The sequence below is a fragment of the Gobio gobio genome, assembly GCF_949357685.1.
Source record: "Gobio gobio genome assembly, chromosome: 22".
NCBI lineage: Eukaryota > Metazoa > Chordata > Actinopteri > Cypriniformes > Gobionidae > Gobio > Gobio gobio.
The window spans coordinates 5,163,898-5,182,286 of record NC_137118.1 but is presented as its reverse complement, the minus strand read 5'-3'; the positions used below and the strand labels follow the sequence as shown (position 1 = coordinate 5,182,286).

Below are 18,389 nucleotides of genomic sequence, written 5' to 3'. Positions count from 1 at the left end.
AGTAAATTTAAAAAGTTTCATAACCTTTTCATACTTTTATTTTTTGAAGTGATTTCAGTTGAGCCCAGTGTTGGGGGTAATGCATTACAAGTAACTTGAGTTACGTAATAATATTACTTTTTCCAAGTAACTAGTAAAGTAACGCAAGTTACTTTTTCACATTTATTTGACTGACAGCTCTCCTGCCCCATGTTGAGAAAAATAAGTGCAGAGGCGTGTGTAAACATGAGGGTTATTGTAGTTCTAGACTAAATGTAAGCATTTATTAATCTCACTTGCACAATAAAAATGATGTACTCCTCAAAATGAATAAAATCAGTCAAATGCAAAATCAGAATACTATGCAAACCTCCAATAATTAAATGTTAAATAAAACAACAATTTTTATGGATTTAATCTACCTTTATATTTAATTTACCAATGTCTTGCTGCTGACCTTTGATGATGAAAATTACAAGATTTTTTGTTTTTATTGGTAAAACTTTTTTCTCCTGCGTCCTATTCTTCCATTATCCAGAATGGCAGCACAACAGAGCTGCGCCATCTACTGTTCATGCGTTAATTTGCATTTTTACCTCAGCCTGGGGCTTATTATTTCAATTTTGGTATGAAGAGGTCTTTACAAAAATATAACTTTTTTTTGTTATAAAAAAAAACAAAAACAACCCCAGCCCAGGTGAGAAAAAGTAACGCAAAGCATTACTTTTCTTAAAAAGTAACTAAGTAACTCAAATAGTTACTTTTTAAGGGAGTAATGCAATATTGTAATGCATTACTCTTCAAAGTAACTTTCCCCAACACAGCTTGAGCCATAATCTGCTGACTGTCTTCTTTAAAATTAATGAATTATATTCCAAAGCATTCTTGAATTGCAACCATTTAAGTTTTGATAGTGCATGTTCATGTATATTTTCAAAAAGGGGGGTGACAGTTAACAGGTAGCATTGGAAGCTAGACGAGGCTTAATGAACTCATTGTTGTGAAAACCTCAAATTTGAACAGTCAGTAATAAAATAAGAACAAATGATAGCACAAATAAAAACAACAGAATAAAGAGACAAATGAATTAAACATGGCTTTTCAGTTATTCAGGTAAGAAATACTACAGTAATCAAAAGTAAAATAACACTGGATCGTTTTAAATACAGATTAATGCTTACCATTAAAGTTATTCAGTCAGGAGCAGCGAGTGATTTTATCTTTGTCTTTTGTTCTTTGAGACACACGGCACATGAGCTTATGCACGGGTCCATGCATTCTCTCAACTATTTCCATTCCAAAACTGACTGCATGTACCTGAACATAATTCTGTATGTCTTTGACCTTTTAAGCGCAATAAGCCATGAAAAGAAGTCCATTAGGTACTCGCGAGCTGTTTGAGAGGTGGCTTTATGAGAGTGGCACTTCTATGCGGCACACACGCTTTTGGTGTGAGCGTGAAACCTGCGAGAATGAGTACAAATATGCACAATGCAAGCACTATTCAACCGGAGTGAATGAGATGAGTGAGTGAGAGGAGGCGGGTGTGTGTCAGTTCACCGGCGGAGAGAAGAGAGTGAGAACGTGCAGCTGGTATCGGTGTATCCGTACTGCAGAAAAGGACTATTGGAACCGTTTATTGATTTTAGACAATGCCTAGTAAGACGTTGATATTTGGACAAAAATATACACATTTGTTACAGGAGATTGCATAAAAAAAAATCAATGGAATTTCAATGACACCCAGTGGCTATTTTTGGTATAGCGCCTAAACAAAATCTCATGGGAACTTCAATTTTTGTGATATCAACTTCAAATTTGGAACACAAATGCCTAGTCAGACCTTGATTGGCTGTTTCAGGTTTGTTTAATCGGGGTTGGAGCAAAACTCTGCAGGACAGTGTCCTTCCAGGAGCATGTTCTCCTCTCTCAGCCTAAACATTTCCTGTTTGACTTCCAATGTCAAAATAATGTAATGTAACGCGAGTCTTACCTGCGCTCCCCCTTATACCACTGAAAATCCGCCAGAGGAACCGCAGACGCCTCGCACCACAAAACTCCTTTCTGGCCGACAGCCGTTCCTGTGCCCCGAGCTCGTGAAATGACAGGTGGGTCTGTGAAATGAATTATGTGTAATTGAGGGATTCATAAACAGCATGTGAGAAATGGATGGCGTTCACAGGAATTAGCATGGACTGAATGAGACACTCACAGTTTACAGTAACCTGAACAGTCCTCACGTCTGGAGGAGAGATGTCGTTCGAGGTGATGCAGTCGTACGAGCCGGACATGTCTTTGGTGATTCCAGTCATTTCCACATATTCACCCTCGGTTATGATTCTGTTACCTGTATCAACACACATGGGGTTGAAGTAATTATTGACATACATAAATTCATATTATAAAACCAATGCATTATAAAATGGTAAAAGGCCTGAGGGGCTACAGTGATATAATGAAGATATAAGGACATCTACTACATCTGTCATGGTATGCAAATACTTAAAAAAAAAAAAATTATATTTTTATATTGTATATTGTTTACACACACACACACTTTTTTTTGTCTTGTGGACTATATGTAAACATTTTCATGTAAAATATCTTCTGGTAAAAAATATATTCAGGACCGTACTAAAAAAGGTAACACTTTAGAATAATGGTCATTAGTTAACATTAACTAATAATGAACTGCACTTATAAAGCGTTTATTAATCTTTGTTAATTTCAACATTTACTAATGCATTATTAAAATCTTGTTAACATTAGTTAATGCACTGTGAACTAACCTGAACAAACCATGAACAGATGTATTTATATTAACTAAGGTTAACAAAGATGAACAAATACAGTAACAAATGTACTGCTCATGGTTAGTTCATGTTAGTTAATATGTTAACTAATGACCATTATTCTAAAGGGTTACCCTAAAAATAACCCTCTTTCACAGATTCTGCAAGGGGTTCACAAACTTAACTGCAATTTATTTCATAAATTTTAATTTTTACATTTTTATTTGCTTTTTTTGTGTGTGCATCCAGGAGGTTTTTAATCTAAATATTGTAATTATTGATTTAAACACAATCATGAACATCTCAAAATATATTTGATCATTTCAGTGTTTCTTATTAGCAGCGTAAATGCACAGCATCTTAAAATGAATTCACCCTTCACCGCTAGTTTGATTGACAGGCGATCTGACCAATCACATCGCCGAATCTGCCGTTTTGTCCGACAAAGCAGTCAGGAGAGTTAGTAGATTAACAGCGATGGACTTGAACTTGGAAAAACGGTGTGTACTGACGTCTTTCCGTGGTTAAAACAACATTTAGTGTTCATTCCTGCTTATGAATGAACTAGAAGGAAGAGCTAATCAGTTCACAAGCAGCTTTAACTGAGGCGCTACAGTGATCGCGACACATTAAAGAGCCACAAAACGCTATTTATTGTTAATATTTCTTTAAAAAAATGACAATTTCAAAGTTGAGACTTTGTTTCATATCAAAAGTAACTTGCTCTCACTGCATGAAAAGTGGGATTTTCGACCCCATAAACGCCTGTATACTCCTGGAAATCTCCCAAATTTTCGGCAGTTTTCGACAATTTAGAGGCAGCGAACGTCGCGTTCGTCTGTGCCACAAATTGTCGTAAACGAACCATGACGTAGGTGGAGAGCCCCCCGCTGAGAGACCGCGCGGAGGTGCGACGCCTCTAATTAGCATATGAATAGCAGCGAAACCAGAGAGTCAACGGCCAGACTTGAATTTACTCACTCACTATTGGCTGAAGCCACTACATTTAAAAAAGAAAAATCCCTCGTGATTGGTTGGCAGATCACTGCAAACCAATCATTATTGGTCCCCCTGGCTCATTATAAATGTAAACCCCAATAATAATAATAATAAATATATAATTTATGTTGTAATAATTTGTTTCATATTAATGTTATTGTGCTATGAAGTATTCATACCATCAAGGAATATATGGGAAAATTATACGGACCGTGCCGTTTATTCAAACAAGGGGCTTCATTTATAAGCATACAGCTGTTCATTCAAAGAAAGGGCTTCATTTATAAAACACAGCGGTTTACTCAAAGAAAGAGCTTTATTGTTAAACACACAACTATGTACAGTGCAGCAGTAATGTAATGTAAAGTTCGGCGTGCTCCAGGCTGCGAGAGCGCGGTGGCCGCACAATCCATCCAGACACCCCGTCAACAAAGCCGTCTTCCTCGTCAAACATGAGTTCAATGGTCGCGCACTTCCAAATGTCCACCTCATCCAGCACACTCTTGCTTCCAGCAACTGTAATACAATCCATAAAGACAATAAGCAACCTGAAAAATACTCACATTGACAAAAAACGGATCTAATATAATAAATCTTACCCTTTTTCTTCTTGATCAACTCCGAGCTAAACTTCGCAGTTTCAGGTTGTTTGTATCTGAAGCTGCGGCGTGTCGATTCATAATACGTCTTACAGGCAGCTGGAAAACAATTACATGAGACTGGTATTAATAAAAACAGTCACGGTAAAATTAAACAAGGAATGAGAAACACATTAGAAGTTACTTACACACAATTTCGTCATGATCAGCGGTTAAATCTGGACTCGCGGAAATCGCTCCAAGCTGATAAGAGCTCACGGCTTCGTTATGAGGCGAGGATAGTCTGTGTAAACAAAATGTGCAGTTTTAAGCTCGGATCTATTAACGCATCCATTTCCTTATACAGCTGAATAAAAGCATATTCTTTAAATCGTAACGTTACATTACCCATGCTGTGGTTCATAGCGACTGCAGTTTGCCTCAGAGTTATGAAGACGAAGACAGCCTCCTGAAAATGAGTCCAAAAAGTTCGTCGCGTCCATGCAGAGATTGAGTTGAAGACGGTGTCCTGTCATTGTTGATCACGAAAAAGGAAAGCAGCAAAAAACATAAAAAAAAGTTTAAAGCTCGTCTTCTACGCGTCATGGCCATGACCTCGACCTCGCACCTCATTGGACTAGGGCTCTGATATGGAACGCGCCCGGGGCCAAATCTCTTTATACGAAACGCGTGACTTATGATCGTTTCAACCTTCAACACGCCCTGTTTTCCGCTTCACGCACAGTTTTAACATGTTAAGAAGACACATTTGAACGTGTTTCTTAACGCGCACATTCTGTACATGTCGAAGCGTAATATTTTTTTTTTTAAAGCAGACTTACCTTTAGATGTAGCCTAGGCTACATACATATTAATATAAGATATTAATTAATTGCTTAACTGACTACTGTGCTAGAGTAAAGTAGCCTAATGTTACAATGTATATTAAGTAAATGCTTAATATTATACAATTATTATAATTTATCTATATGGGTTATTGTTTGTTTTTTAAAGTTAGGCTATATATAATTTCTAAAAGTATAGGCTAATTTACACAGCACATATTTATAACTGAAAACACACACAACTTTATTCACTTTCACATAATAATGTTTTTGTAATTTGGTGTTTAGTTTGTTGTATAGTTTGTTTATACTGTTCTGTCTCTGTTTTGTTTCCAGGAACATCTGATGAGTGCTATAATAAAATGACTTCATTATATTTAAAATATGTTTTGATATTCATTTTATTTATATTATTAATATTTTATTTACCCATAAACGTGTCTTTAGGAAGCCATAAGTTATAGAGACAAGAATAACTTTTGCCATTTAAATGCCACATTCATTTACTGAGGACCCATACAGCCAATGATCATGTGTGAAAACACTTATACATAAATTGATCACTTAGAAATCAAAACTAAGGTTTGAGAAAGAAAGAATATGCATACAACAAAATATATTGTTTCATAGCAGCTTCAGTAACAAGTTCAAAACAAATTCTGCTGTAAACCGGCTCTAACAAGCCAAGATAGTGTCAATATTCAGCTCAAGTGACTTCAGTGTTGATTCAGTTCAGTTGATTTCAGTTCAACTGTAAATTCCATGTTAATCTTGAGTACCTATAGAGTAGTGTTGCATCCGTCATATCTCTGTAGAGTCTTTAGTTTGATCATATTTATAACGCTGTACCGATTCTTTTCGAAAACACCCGAGCTCATGCAGGCGTGCAGAGCTAAAGAGTCACGGACACACACACACACACACACACACACACACACACACACACACACACACACACACACACACACACACACACACACACACACACACACACACACACACACACACACACACACACACACACTACATCATGACATTATCCCTGGATAACTTTCGATTCACTATAAATGCCACCCAGTTGTGCATTGTGTAGTTAGATATATGCAAAAACAACATTTTTGGAAATAGTTAAAATAGTTTTGCACAAAGTGTTGCTTTTGCAAGAGATGTCTGATGTTTTGTGTGTAGAGTTACAAGAAATGGAGCCATATTTTCAGAAATTGTGTGTAAGCAATTAGATAAAACTGTAAATGAATCCAGTTTATTTTAGTTCAGGACTCATAGTCCAGGTGTTAGCAATCTGTGCTTAATCTTTGTTCCAGGCAACAATTTTTTAACTCACGATTAACTAGATTAAGGCCTACTCTTGGCATAATTTAAACCAGGAAACCACCTATTGAAAATCTGCATTGATAATTCATAAAATGTGGTGTGAGCTCAATTTAAATGACAATTACAGAAAAACACAATCTGACTTAACTATAAACACACAAACTTGTACTTTTCACATTTATGATTAATAGCCATTTAAAAAATCATTCACAGTGCAGGGTGGAAAAATTAATTTTGGTATGTAAACTGTATGCTTTACTTGATTTATTTGTGTGCTTTGGTTCATTGTCTTGTTGCATCACATAACCTCTCTAAAGGTTGAAGACATGAACTGCTGTCCTGTATTTTTTTATTTTTTTTACATAACATTGGTTATCGCTAATGACATACAGAGTAATTAATCTACACTGTGAGCCCGGACAAGTTGAATCTACTTAAAAAATTGGAGCAAACTGGTTGCCCTAAAAATTTAGTAATGTGTACTAAAACGAGTACATTTTACTTAAATTTAAGATAACATTTTAACTTAAACTTTAAACTTGTTTTAGTCAAAAAAATTCAGAACCTAGATAAAACTCCCCCTGCTGCTACTCTGATTTGCATTTGTGTAGCTCACAGCATGTTCATTTACATGATAAAGCCTCCCCTAGAATTAAGGGGAGGGGGGGTCATGGGGGGTCAACTGCCAAGCAAGGCCCACGTCAATTTACCACAATTTACGGCAGTTTTCGGTGTTGCCTGCAAATTGCCGTGCACAGTCGTAAACCTGAAGTTTCACGGCAATCTACAGTGTCACATACTGACGAAAATCCCACTTTTCATGCAGTGTCTGTCCTGTCTGTCTGCGTGTTGTCAGTGTCCTCTTTGCTCTGCGGTGTATTTTCTCTACGTGAGAACGTGTGTGGTGTGAGAGCGCCATGGCTTGTCGGAGTAACTAAAGGGGGCGGGTCTTTGCGAACGGTCAGTTAAGCCCAAGACAACCCTCTGTGTTGACATGCAATGAACTGAAGAAAGTCTTGTGGTGCTGTTTTTTACCATTTAGTATTTTTGGCAATAATTAACCCCTATTAAAGGGCCACAACCATTCTGCGCCACTTTCAGTCATTCGTAACTGTATCAAACCTATGCCAGCTGTTTTTGCCTGGCACAGCGGCTGAAAGTATCATAGTAGTGTCATAATGCCAACATGAGAAATGTATTTCCTCAAGCAGAATCAGAAAACCTAGGAAACCTAAAGCAGGCGCACTTATTCTGCCCTGATCGCTCTATAAACCGAACAGCATTTATTTAACATTATCTCTATCTGAAGGCAGAAAAAGGTTAGTGGATGTCAATAAGACAAATATGTTACGCTTGGCTGACCTGGACTGACCCTCTGTTGTTGTGTCGATCATTACACAAAACCCACCTGTATCTCCAATTCTATTATCAAGCAAAGAAACGATTTGGTTATTCCTCTGAGGGAATGAAATCAAGTTTCACCCTCAGGTTCAGACAGCCAGTTAGTGCAAATGCCACTCTCAGCGCAGACTGCACATTATGCCATCTCATTAATACAGCCTCAGTCCTTCATTTAGTGAAAAGGTTGAGGAGTGGACTTAGGTTGTTATTTTGTTTCTAATAACATGGCCTTGGGGATTGTGGGAGAGATTGGTAATTATGCATATCTCCTTATATGACTTGCAATGCTTATAAAGTTTGAGCAATCATTGAGAGAACAGTTCCCCCCAGATTACGCTCAACATGAGCCGAAGCCTGATAATAGTACCATTTATATAATAATCTGTCCATGAGAGAAGAGACTAACCCCTGGTTTCACAGACGAAGCTTAAGCTAAATTCAAGTTTGAGCTGTTTTAACTGAAAGCGACTTGCGCTGAGATATCTCAAAACATGTCAGTGCCATTGTTTTGTCTCAAATCATTAATGTATTTTTTTTCCTAAGGCATAAACATCCAAATGGAACTAAGGCCTAATCCTGCATTCATCTAAGCCCTGTTTGTGAAACTGGATATTTTAAATATAAACTGGCCTTTAAGTGTGAACCATATGATACAGCTTTTTTCTGTCATCATTTACTCATTTACATTACATCTAATCATATGGAATTGAGTTTGAGATAAGATAGCAAAAACTAGCAATACACAGCATTACAACTTTCCTGTCAAGGATAGCACTGTGACACATTTACCATTTAAACAACGTTGTGCTGGACGTGAAAATGAAAACTGCGTCGGGCTGAAACTAGCAAAACACACTTGTGTCGCACCTGGTGCTGTATTGCGCCTGGTGTATGATGGGGCCCAAAATGTTTTACACCTGCATAGATTAAGATCCATAATACTCTGTCTGGTAAAATACCCATGACTTACATTAACCCAATGGAAATAAGAGCTAAAATAAATTGGTGCTCTATTATTAATAATTTTTTTGTACCATTTAAAATTTTCTTTCAGTTGGTAACCAACCAAGCTGCTAAACTTGTGCATTTTCCACATGACAGGAAGCTTGTTTACACCATGGATTAAAAAAATTTAAACGGTCATTCCGACTTTTAATCTCACAATTCTGACTTTATTTCTCGCAATTGTGAGTTTATAACTTTTTTTTCTCAGGATTGTCAGATATAAACTTCGAAATTAGTCAAAATTGTAAGATATAAACTCTATTGTAATCTTGCAATTAAGCTTCCACAACCTCATGTCGTTCCAAAATTGGCTTTCTGGAATACAAAAGAGGATATTTTGAAGAAAGTTTGTCCATACAACATTATTTTGGACCCCACTGACTTTCACTGTATAGAAAAAAACCCTTCAAAATATATTTTATGTTCCACAGACATTTTGTATATGATCAACAGTCCCAGGTGTTCAAACATCTGAACTTGTGAATCATAAATTTGATTCACATGTATTTAGATGCAAATAATAATCAAATATTATTGGAAAAGACAAAAAAAATTAACACTTTAGTTTGTCCAATTCTCATTATTAACTAGTTTCATGCATTTACTGTGATATTGGCTGTTTATTAGTACTCATAAAGCACATATTAATGACTTATTCTGCACGATCATATTCCACATCCCTTAATCCTACCCAATACCTAAACTTAACAACTACCTTACTAACTATGAATAAGCACATTATAAAGAAATATTGTTGGTTTAACTTAACTTAATTAAGTAAGTTTCCTGTTTGCCTTAAAAATGCGAGTTCATTGAAATAAAAAATTTGAGTTAATGCAATGGAGATTGACTTAAATATGTTGAGTTTCTATTTATTAACACATTCATTTGACAAAAGATAAAATGCTGTGATAAATGGTGAATATGTTTTACAGTGCAGTAATTGGGAGTTAATTGAGGCAAAATTCGTAGTGAATAGTGAGTACTAAAGTGTGACCAAAAAGATAATATAAATAATTAGAGCAATTTAGATGTTTCAAATGATGGTTTCTGATCATCTCACTTCCAGATAGCTTTTGGTTTTCTTGTATGAAATGCACGATTTATAAAATACTATATGCATGCTCAAAAGCACCACTAAAAGACGGAACATTACTAGCGAAGGTCACAGTGTTTCTCATTTCATGAAGTACAGCCAAAAGGATTTTCCTCCAAATTTTTCACAGACACTTATTGAATCAACTTCAGTTATACGTTTGACCTGCCGTACTGTTTACATTCACCAACAAAAGTTTTACAGAGCAAGTTTTTATTCACACTGGAAATTGGTTTTATTCAAAGGGAATGTGTTTATTCTACAAAAAGGCACAATTTAGCTTCCTATTGAACAACTTACAGTTATACATGTGTAAATGCAATCCCACACATAGTCTGAAAGAGCAGCTCGGATACAGCGACGCAACATTTCATTTATTCTCGTGTAGTTTTCATTTATATTATTTAGCTATTAAAACGGTCAGTTTGATTTTCCAACGGCGATGAGGTTAATGTAGATAGCCTCGGTGAACGGCAATGATTTATAATGTTTACTTTAGAGACAGAAAGCAAACACAGGGCCCATTGCAATTACATCCAGCACTGAGTAATAATCCTGCTGCTGTCATGAGACTGTCTTCCTGAACACAGCACAAGATTATTAGAATGTAAAGGAGAATGACAGTGTAAACAGGAAGGAATAAATAAACTGGTCTGTGCTGTCTGCATACAGTCAGAGAGAGGAAAAAGAAATGCTCCTATAACTACATTTAGAAGATTAGGATCAAGGGGAAAGACTCGCTCATGTTACAGTCGGAAAGTAAAGGAGTTTATACAGATCACGCCACTGAAGCAGACAGGACGACATTAAGATAAGCCTTTATTTAGGAGATGCCTGACTTTATTAAGGTTGTGTTATTGAATATCCGCACATAAGTGAATTAAGCCGACTCATCTTTTTAACATGATCTTTAAAAAAAAACTAAAATTCCCGGACATTTAATTTTCAGTCTCTGTTTTAACGTCATGATTGAAAACTCTTTTTAGACCTTGACTAATCCTTATCCGTATCAGGAATCATATTTTCATAAACCTGTATCATGTTTTCTCCACTCTACCGGAATTAGGGATTGTGTTGGGTGCATTTAATTACTGTAATTTAATAAATGTTCCCCTGATAAAGTAAAGTACGGTGTGTGTATGAGAGAGAGAGAGAGAGAGAGAGAGAGAGTGTGTATGTGTGTGGCTCAGGTAAGTTATAGGGACAAAATGTTACGATATATTGTTTTAGCATCGATATGGCGGTGCACATCCGTGATAGTCACAATGCAGGATGTGTGATGTCAAGTATAGGGATCGTAGTTGAGCTGCTCCCGCATGTGATTCGCTGATTAATTGCACAGTTTAACCATAACAGAGTGAATGTTTATCATTTGTGACCCTGGAGCACAAAACCTAAGTCATAAGTCACACGGGTATATTTGTGGCAATAGCCAACAATACATAGAATGGGTCAAAATTATACATTTTTCTTTAATGACAAAAATCATTAGGATATTAAGTAAAGATCATGTTCCATGAAGATATTTTGTAAATGTCCTACTGTAAATGTATCTAAAATGTGTTATTATTAGTAATATGCATTGCTAAGGACTTCATTTGGACAACTTTAAAGCCGGCCCGGTTCTACAGTGGTGCTAGAGCACCCTCAGTTGATTCGCCTGTTCCCATCAGGGGTCGCCAAAGTGAATCATCTGCCTCCATCTAGCCCTATCCCCTGCATCCTCTTCTCTCAGACCGACTACCTTCATAAACCTCCTCTTTGGTCTTCCTCTCGACCTCCTGCCTGGCAGCTCTAACCTCAGCATCCTTTAACCGATATATTCACTCTCCCTCCTCTGAACATGTCCAAACCATCTCAACCTGGTCTCTCTAACTTGGTCTCCAAAACATCTCACATGTGCTGTCCCTCTGATGTACTCATTCCTGATCCTCTCCATCCTCGTCACTCCCAAAGTTGATACTGTAAGCATATTGGCGAAACAGATTTGCAAATTTGTGTCCGAGCTCTGTAGAGCATCAAAAGCATCTATTTACAGTGTTTTTCTGCAGCGGTGAGTAATGTAGCCAATCACAGTTGATCTCTTGAACGCGATCAGGGGTGTTTAAGTTAGTCAGAATCTCAGAGTTATTCAGTCCTGAGTTCGCAGGCTCGTGAAACCTCTCATTATCAAACAAAGTCAAGACACGATGTAAGTAAGAGATTTATTGTTGACATTGTTATAACGTAACTTTGTGAGACAATGAGACAGAAATATCCTCCTGACCCAGAATAAAGACTTTATTTAGCAAATTTCTCTGATAACATACAGTTTTAAGTCTTGATATTCTTACGAAATATGAGACATTTTTATGAAATTATTATTACAAGTCTTTTTACATGACATTGTCCCAAAACACATAAATATGCAAATTAGATACCGTGTATAGATGCATTGCATAGAATGGGAATGACATTTATGGCCATGTTTACACACATATTGCATAAAGTAAAATGGTATATCAAATTATTCTGTTATCTTTCATAACATTAAGAAAAATATTTATACAAATTTTGGATTTAAAAAAAAAAGTTCGGAAAAGTAAGTTTTCCAATATAGTGCAGCCTTAAGACGGCAATATCCAAAATCCCTGACCTTTGGTGCCCATGAGGAAAACAGCTTATAAATCATACTAAGTGATGTTTTTTTAAAATGTCAAAATGCAGAAAGTTTTGTGTGATGGTAGGTTAAAGTTTAGGGCGATAGAAGATACAGATTGTACAGTTTAAAAATCTTGTGGACAGTCCCCATAACACGTGTGTGTGTGTGTGTGTGTGTGTGTGTGTACCTCTTCTGAGCGAGTTTTGCCACTTTGATAGTTTCAGCACTAAAGCACATCATATCAGCATGCTAAAAACCTCTCATCACTAATTCATGCCCTTACATCACAGGAAAAACAAAAAATAGGGGGAAAGAAGCAGATAAACCAGTCAACCTCACTAATCTAGAAGACTAGCCAACAATCCCTAACTGTAATAGCATGCTTTTAAAGCGCGTCGACCCCAAAGCTGGGGATCAATGTATGGAAGTGAAATGGAATCCGAAAACTTCCAGACTCTGAGGCACCCATGAAATACACTGAAGTGGGTCAATGGCTTCATGCATTAAAACGGGTCATTCAATATTTCCGGTAATGCGACGTGAAGCTAGCTAGGCCAATGCCTGAGCTGCAAAAGCTGTCCTGCTGCATTGTATCATCATGCGAGCACGTGCTTTAACACTCCACAGCAGGCATTCTGGGCTCCTTCATCAACTAATAAACACATTATGGAATGATATTACACATATAATGAGATTTCAGTGTGCTAATGATTTTGTAATAAGCCGCTGACCGTCATTACTGTTTGTCAACATACCTAATTGCATTTTGCGATCGTCCCTAAATGGACTACCTCCTTAATAGAAATTCAAATGATGATTACTTCAGATTGTAAAGCAATGACTAAGCTAATTACAGGAAGTCGTAATGTTTATAACTGGGAAAATGAGGATGTCACAAGGACTTTTCATTACACGCTGCAAGTTATAAAAGCCGTTTCAGAGAACCGCAAACCAGGCTGGGAGCAGGAGATGAAATGTATCCTCAAAAACTGCCCAAAGACCTGCGGTAGCTTCCCGGAATTGATATTTTTTTCCTTTTCTATTATCACTTTGTTGTGGGCTATTGTTAAAAACACTAGTAGTGCTTTATCTCGCCTAACGCCATTCAATCTGACCTGGGCTCTGGGAAAGCTGTAAGGCAGAGAGGTCTGACATTTGGATGAGAGAGCAGGAAAGAAATAAGAAACAAGGTAAAGAGAAAGTGAGAGAGAGAGAGAGAGAGAGAGAGAGAGAGTGAGTGTGTCCAAATTTAAAGGGACAGTACACAAAAACAATTTATTCTATAATCATTTACTCACCCTCAGAGTGGCAAAGTTACTTGTTGGGTGTTGTTAGAGGGTGGATGGAGAACATATACCCTTCAATTATTTCTTAGCAGCCCTAAAATGCATCTTGCATCAGTGGTCAGTCTCTATCAAAAGTGCTCAGAGGAAGGAACAGTGGAGAACCGGCCACAGGGTCATGGGCAGCCGAGGCTCATTGATGCACGTGTGGAGTGAAGGCTGGCCCGTGTGGTCTGATAAAACAGACGAGCTACTGGAGCTCAAACTGCTCAAGAAGTTAATGCTAGTTCTGATAGAAAGGTGTCAGAATACACAGAGCATCTCAGTTTGTTGTGTATGGGGCGGCACAGCCGCAGACCAGTCAGGGTGCCCATGCTGACCCCTGACCACCACCCAAAGCACCAACAGTGGCACGTGAACAACAGAACTGGACCACAGAGCAATGGAAGATGAATCACGCTTTCTTTTACATCACGTGGATGTCCGGGTGCGTGTGCGTCGCTTACCTGGGGAACACATGGCACCAGGTGCACTATGGGAAGAAGGCAAGCCGGTGGAGGCAGATGTTCTGCTAGGAAACCTTGAGTCCTGCCATCCATGTGGATGTTACTTTGACACGTACCACCTATAGACCATTTCATGGAAACTGTATTCCCTGGTGGCTGTGGCTCTTTCAGCAGATAATTCGCCGCCACAGAGCACAAATGGTTCAGGAATGGTTTGAGGAGCACAACAACGAGTTTGAGGTGTTGACTTGGCCTCCAAATTCTCCAGATCTCAATCCAATCGAGCATCTGTGGGATGTGCTGAACAAACAAGTCCGATCCATGGAGGCCCCACCTCACAACTTACAGGACTTAAAGGATCTGCTGCTAACATCTTGGTGCCAGATACCACAGCACACCTTCAGGGGTCTAGAGGAGTCCATGCCTCGATGGGTCAGGGCAACACAATATTAGGAAGGTCATAATGTTATGCCTGATCAGTGGATATATAAAATATTAAAAATGATTTTGTTTTTAAAAAAAATATTTTACATATGATGGACAAAACAGTTGGACAAGCTGTTTATCTGACAAAAATATTTATAGTTAAAAATAGTATAGTATAGTTAAAAAGTATTTATATTTAAGTACAGCAACTTACTTTACTATTATTATTTTTACAGAAATACAAAAAGGAAAGGCATACATTAACTACTAAATAATCAGTTATTAATATATTGTTGGTTCTCTTGTTTTTGTATGTGTTCATAATTTGTGTATGACAGCCTGGCCAAAAAATATGACCGCACAATTTAGCACGTTTCATTGAATTATCATAAATAAAACAATTAGTCTGCAAATCAGCAGACTAAAGAACAGTTTTTTCCCCAGAGCTGTCTCTTTATTGAACTCAAACCCCCGTTGATCCACTTCCCTCATAAACTGATAACTCTCCTACCTCACATCTTCCTTCACTTTGTTATTTGCACTACCGACTGTTTATCACAGTAACAACTGTTTACATATGCATCTTGCACTGCCATATCTTAACTGGATTATGCTCATTTGCACTGCCGACTGTATTTATAGTACCAATGTTTACATTGGCATTTTGCACTGTACTTCTAACTGTAATATGCAACCACTTTCCACTGCACTTTCCACTTTTTTTTTTTCTTTTTTTTCCGAATAGCTCTGTCCATAATTTATTGCACTACCCTAATCCACTGCTATTCCTCATATTAGCCTAACATATTATTGTATACCTCTATCTGTAAAATTCTGTTTATAGTAATAGCCATCTGTATATTGTATTCATAGTACATATTCACCTGTAAATTCTGTTTATAGTAATAGCCATCTGTATATTTATTCACTGTACATATTCACCTGTAAATTCAGTTCTGTTTATAGTAATAACGTCTCTCTATTTATACATATTTATACATATTCAGTACATATCCATGTCCTGCACTTACGCATCCATTGTATATCCTGCACTTGCTGCTATTGCACTTCTGGTTAGACCTAAACTGCATTTCGTTGCCTTGTACTTGTGTAATGACAATAAAGTTGAATCTAATCTAATCTAATCTAAATTGACTCAAGCACAAATGTGTAGCCTGGATGCCAGCCGAATTTAGCCCCGCCCACAAAATTTTTTGCTCGGGCAATTCAGTCTGGACTCGCTCCATAGAGGAGGAATTATGCCCGAACAGAAACTGTTCGGACCAATGAAATTGTGAGGGCGGGCTTTAGACGATGATGGACAGATGATCAACAGTAACGTAATCATCCACGTCATCGAAGGCTCTTGGGTTGAATTTGCTCTTATCCTAAACGGAGAACTTGTTCGTATATGCATTCACCTTTACTATTTCTCTCAGAAACGATGATCGTATTGGTAAGTACTCTGTGTATCCTTAAATTATTTTATTACTGGCAAAGATCGTTTACACTCATCTTTTTCTTGTAACGTTACTTAATCCAGCGTGCGTGCAGACAGGGTTTCCAAGTGTTTTTGCAATGTCACGCACAATTGCTACTCAAAACTATAGCCCAAAACTATAACTTTCCGGGGGGTTCTCCGGAAAAAAATGGCGTTTGGTTGGCAAAATATGTTATTTTGGCAAGGTTGCCTGCTAAAATTCGCATTCCTGGGTTTATATAATCACATAATTGGGGTCGCTTCAACCCGCGGACATGGAGAAAAACACGGACTTGGCAACACAGTGCAGTTGAGTTCTGTTGACATTTGACAACTAACGTTACGCGTCGCTCCGTTGCTCTGATTGGTTGTGGGTCTATCCAATTGAGGTATTTCCTGGCTCGGTTGAAACACGCCCCATAATCAAAGCTCAATGGAGCGGTACCAGACTCATATTCTGACTAGAATTGAGTATGGCCACGCCAGGCTAACAAATGGGCATTATGCTTGCAAAATCTGACATTTTTTAATATCTGAATAAAGGGTTAAATGCCATTAATCCTAAATATTGCTTTCTAACTAAACGGTTCCACTGAAATAAAACCTATACAATATATTTGAGTAACATTTGTAGTAAGCTGATATTGAAAAAAGGTTCAAAAATAGGAGCGATTGAACAAATGGTGTAAATGTTTGAGTATATGAATCTGAATGAATACCTGCACTGCCTGCAGACTGAAAGAAAAGCAGCACTTGAACCCCAGCTGTGGAGAGAACGTCGTCTGTATTTTGCTGTCATCTCTCAAGCAGAGTGTCTAAATCCTCCAATCATGCCCCGGTAGGCAGCAGGTCACCATGGTTACACAGTTCAGTGAAACTGATCATCGCTGGCCCTCCACTCCTGAATGACCTTTCTCTCTTTTTACCCTCTCGCTTTGCTTCTTTTTTACTCTCGCACATTTAAACAAGTGCCTCCAAACAAATAACTCGCTACGGCATAATTTATGTACGAACGCATCTTCATTAAGCCAGTCAAAGTCAAGCCACACTAATTAAAACAGAGATTTCGTTTCTAACTGCCAATCAATTACTGTCTCGTAATGTGGCCCCTTGAGAGGGAAGAGGCCATTACGGCTCGGTGGGATGTCGTTTTTACACCGAATGGATCTGCTCTCTCGGGTGTCATTCTGCATTGAATCTTTGGCTCGTGGTGAAGTGAAGATGCGAGTGAAATGCTCCTATGATTGACCATATCCATCGGTTGGCACATACATCTATTTAACATTATTATACTCGATTTTCTGTTGGTCGTGTTTAACCCTCAGAGACCCGAGTAGTGATGCATATCATGCATTTTCTTTTATTCTGCTTAAAAGTGTTTCTTAGAAACCCAGTGATTATGAAAATCAGGATTTCTATGCATAAACATCAAAAGAAATAGGATCTGACTGTGGCAAAAAGAAGTTTACAAAGCCTGGGGCTGTCAAAGAGACCAGTCAGACCTCTTCTCCATGTGCGAACTGTTAGGTAATAGGGGTTATTTTATTTCCACCGCATAAAAAATTGCTTATTAAAAGTATATGGACACATATGCTTTTGCTCAGAAGCCTTCGCAATCAGCTGGAAGGCTGAAACTTTATCATACAAATATGCAGCTGACGCTCTGTAGTTTTATGATCCTGGAATATATTTATAATATGTAATGCATATTAATATTCAAGTACAGAAACTGATATTTCATTCATTTTACATTAAAATAATTACTAGTAGTTTGTCTACGATTTACTGCTTTATAACTAGTTTGCTTTAAAAAAAAATGCTGCCTGCCAATGCCAACTGTTGCATTTGTGCAACATTCAAAAAATGCTATTTATTATATTTTTATCCCTACATATATATTAGTGCTGTCAATAGATTCACATTTTTAATCGTGATTAATCACACACTTGTCGTGAAATTAATCAATAGCCATTTATCTCTTTAAACACATTAATTTTGTCATAATTTGCTATATCCAAAGTAAACA

The 18,389-nt window shown here is 37.5% G+C and overlaps 2 protein-coding genes across 4 annotated transcripts in view; one reads left to right on the top strand and one right to left on the bottom strand.

The window, feature by feature from the left end:
- The window catches only part of opcml (opioid binding protein/cell adhesion molecule-like), a 253,293-nt gene that overhangs the window by 4,461 nt on the left and 230,443 nt on the right, over positions 1 to 18,389 (bottom strand). For both annotated transcript variants that reach the window (XM_079804866.1, XM_079804865.1), the window contains 2 exons: positions 2,192 to 2,326; positions 1,973 to 2,093 (listed from right to left, as the gene is read on the bottom strand). In XM_079804866.1, coding sequence (XP_079660992.1) covers positions 1,973 to 2,093; positions 2,192 to 2,326 — 256 coding nt within the window. The remainder of the gene's footprint in view (positions 1 to 1,972; positions 2,094 to 2,191; positions 2,327 to 18,389) is intronic.
- The window catches only part of ntm (neurotrimin), a 633,991-nt gene that overhangs the window by 552,522 nt on the left and 63,080 nt on the right, over positions 1 to 18,389 (top strand). The window lies entirely within an intron of this gene.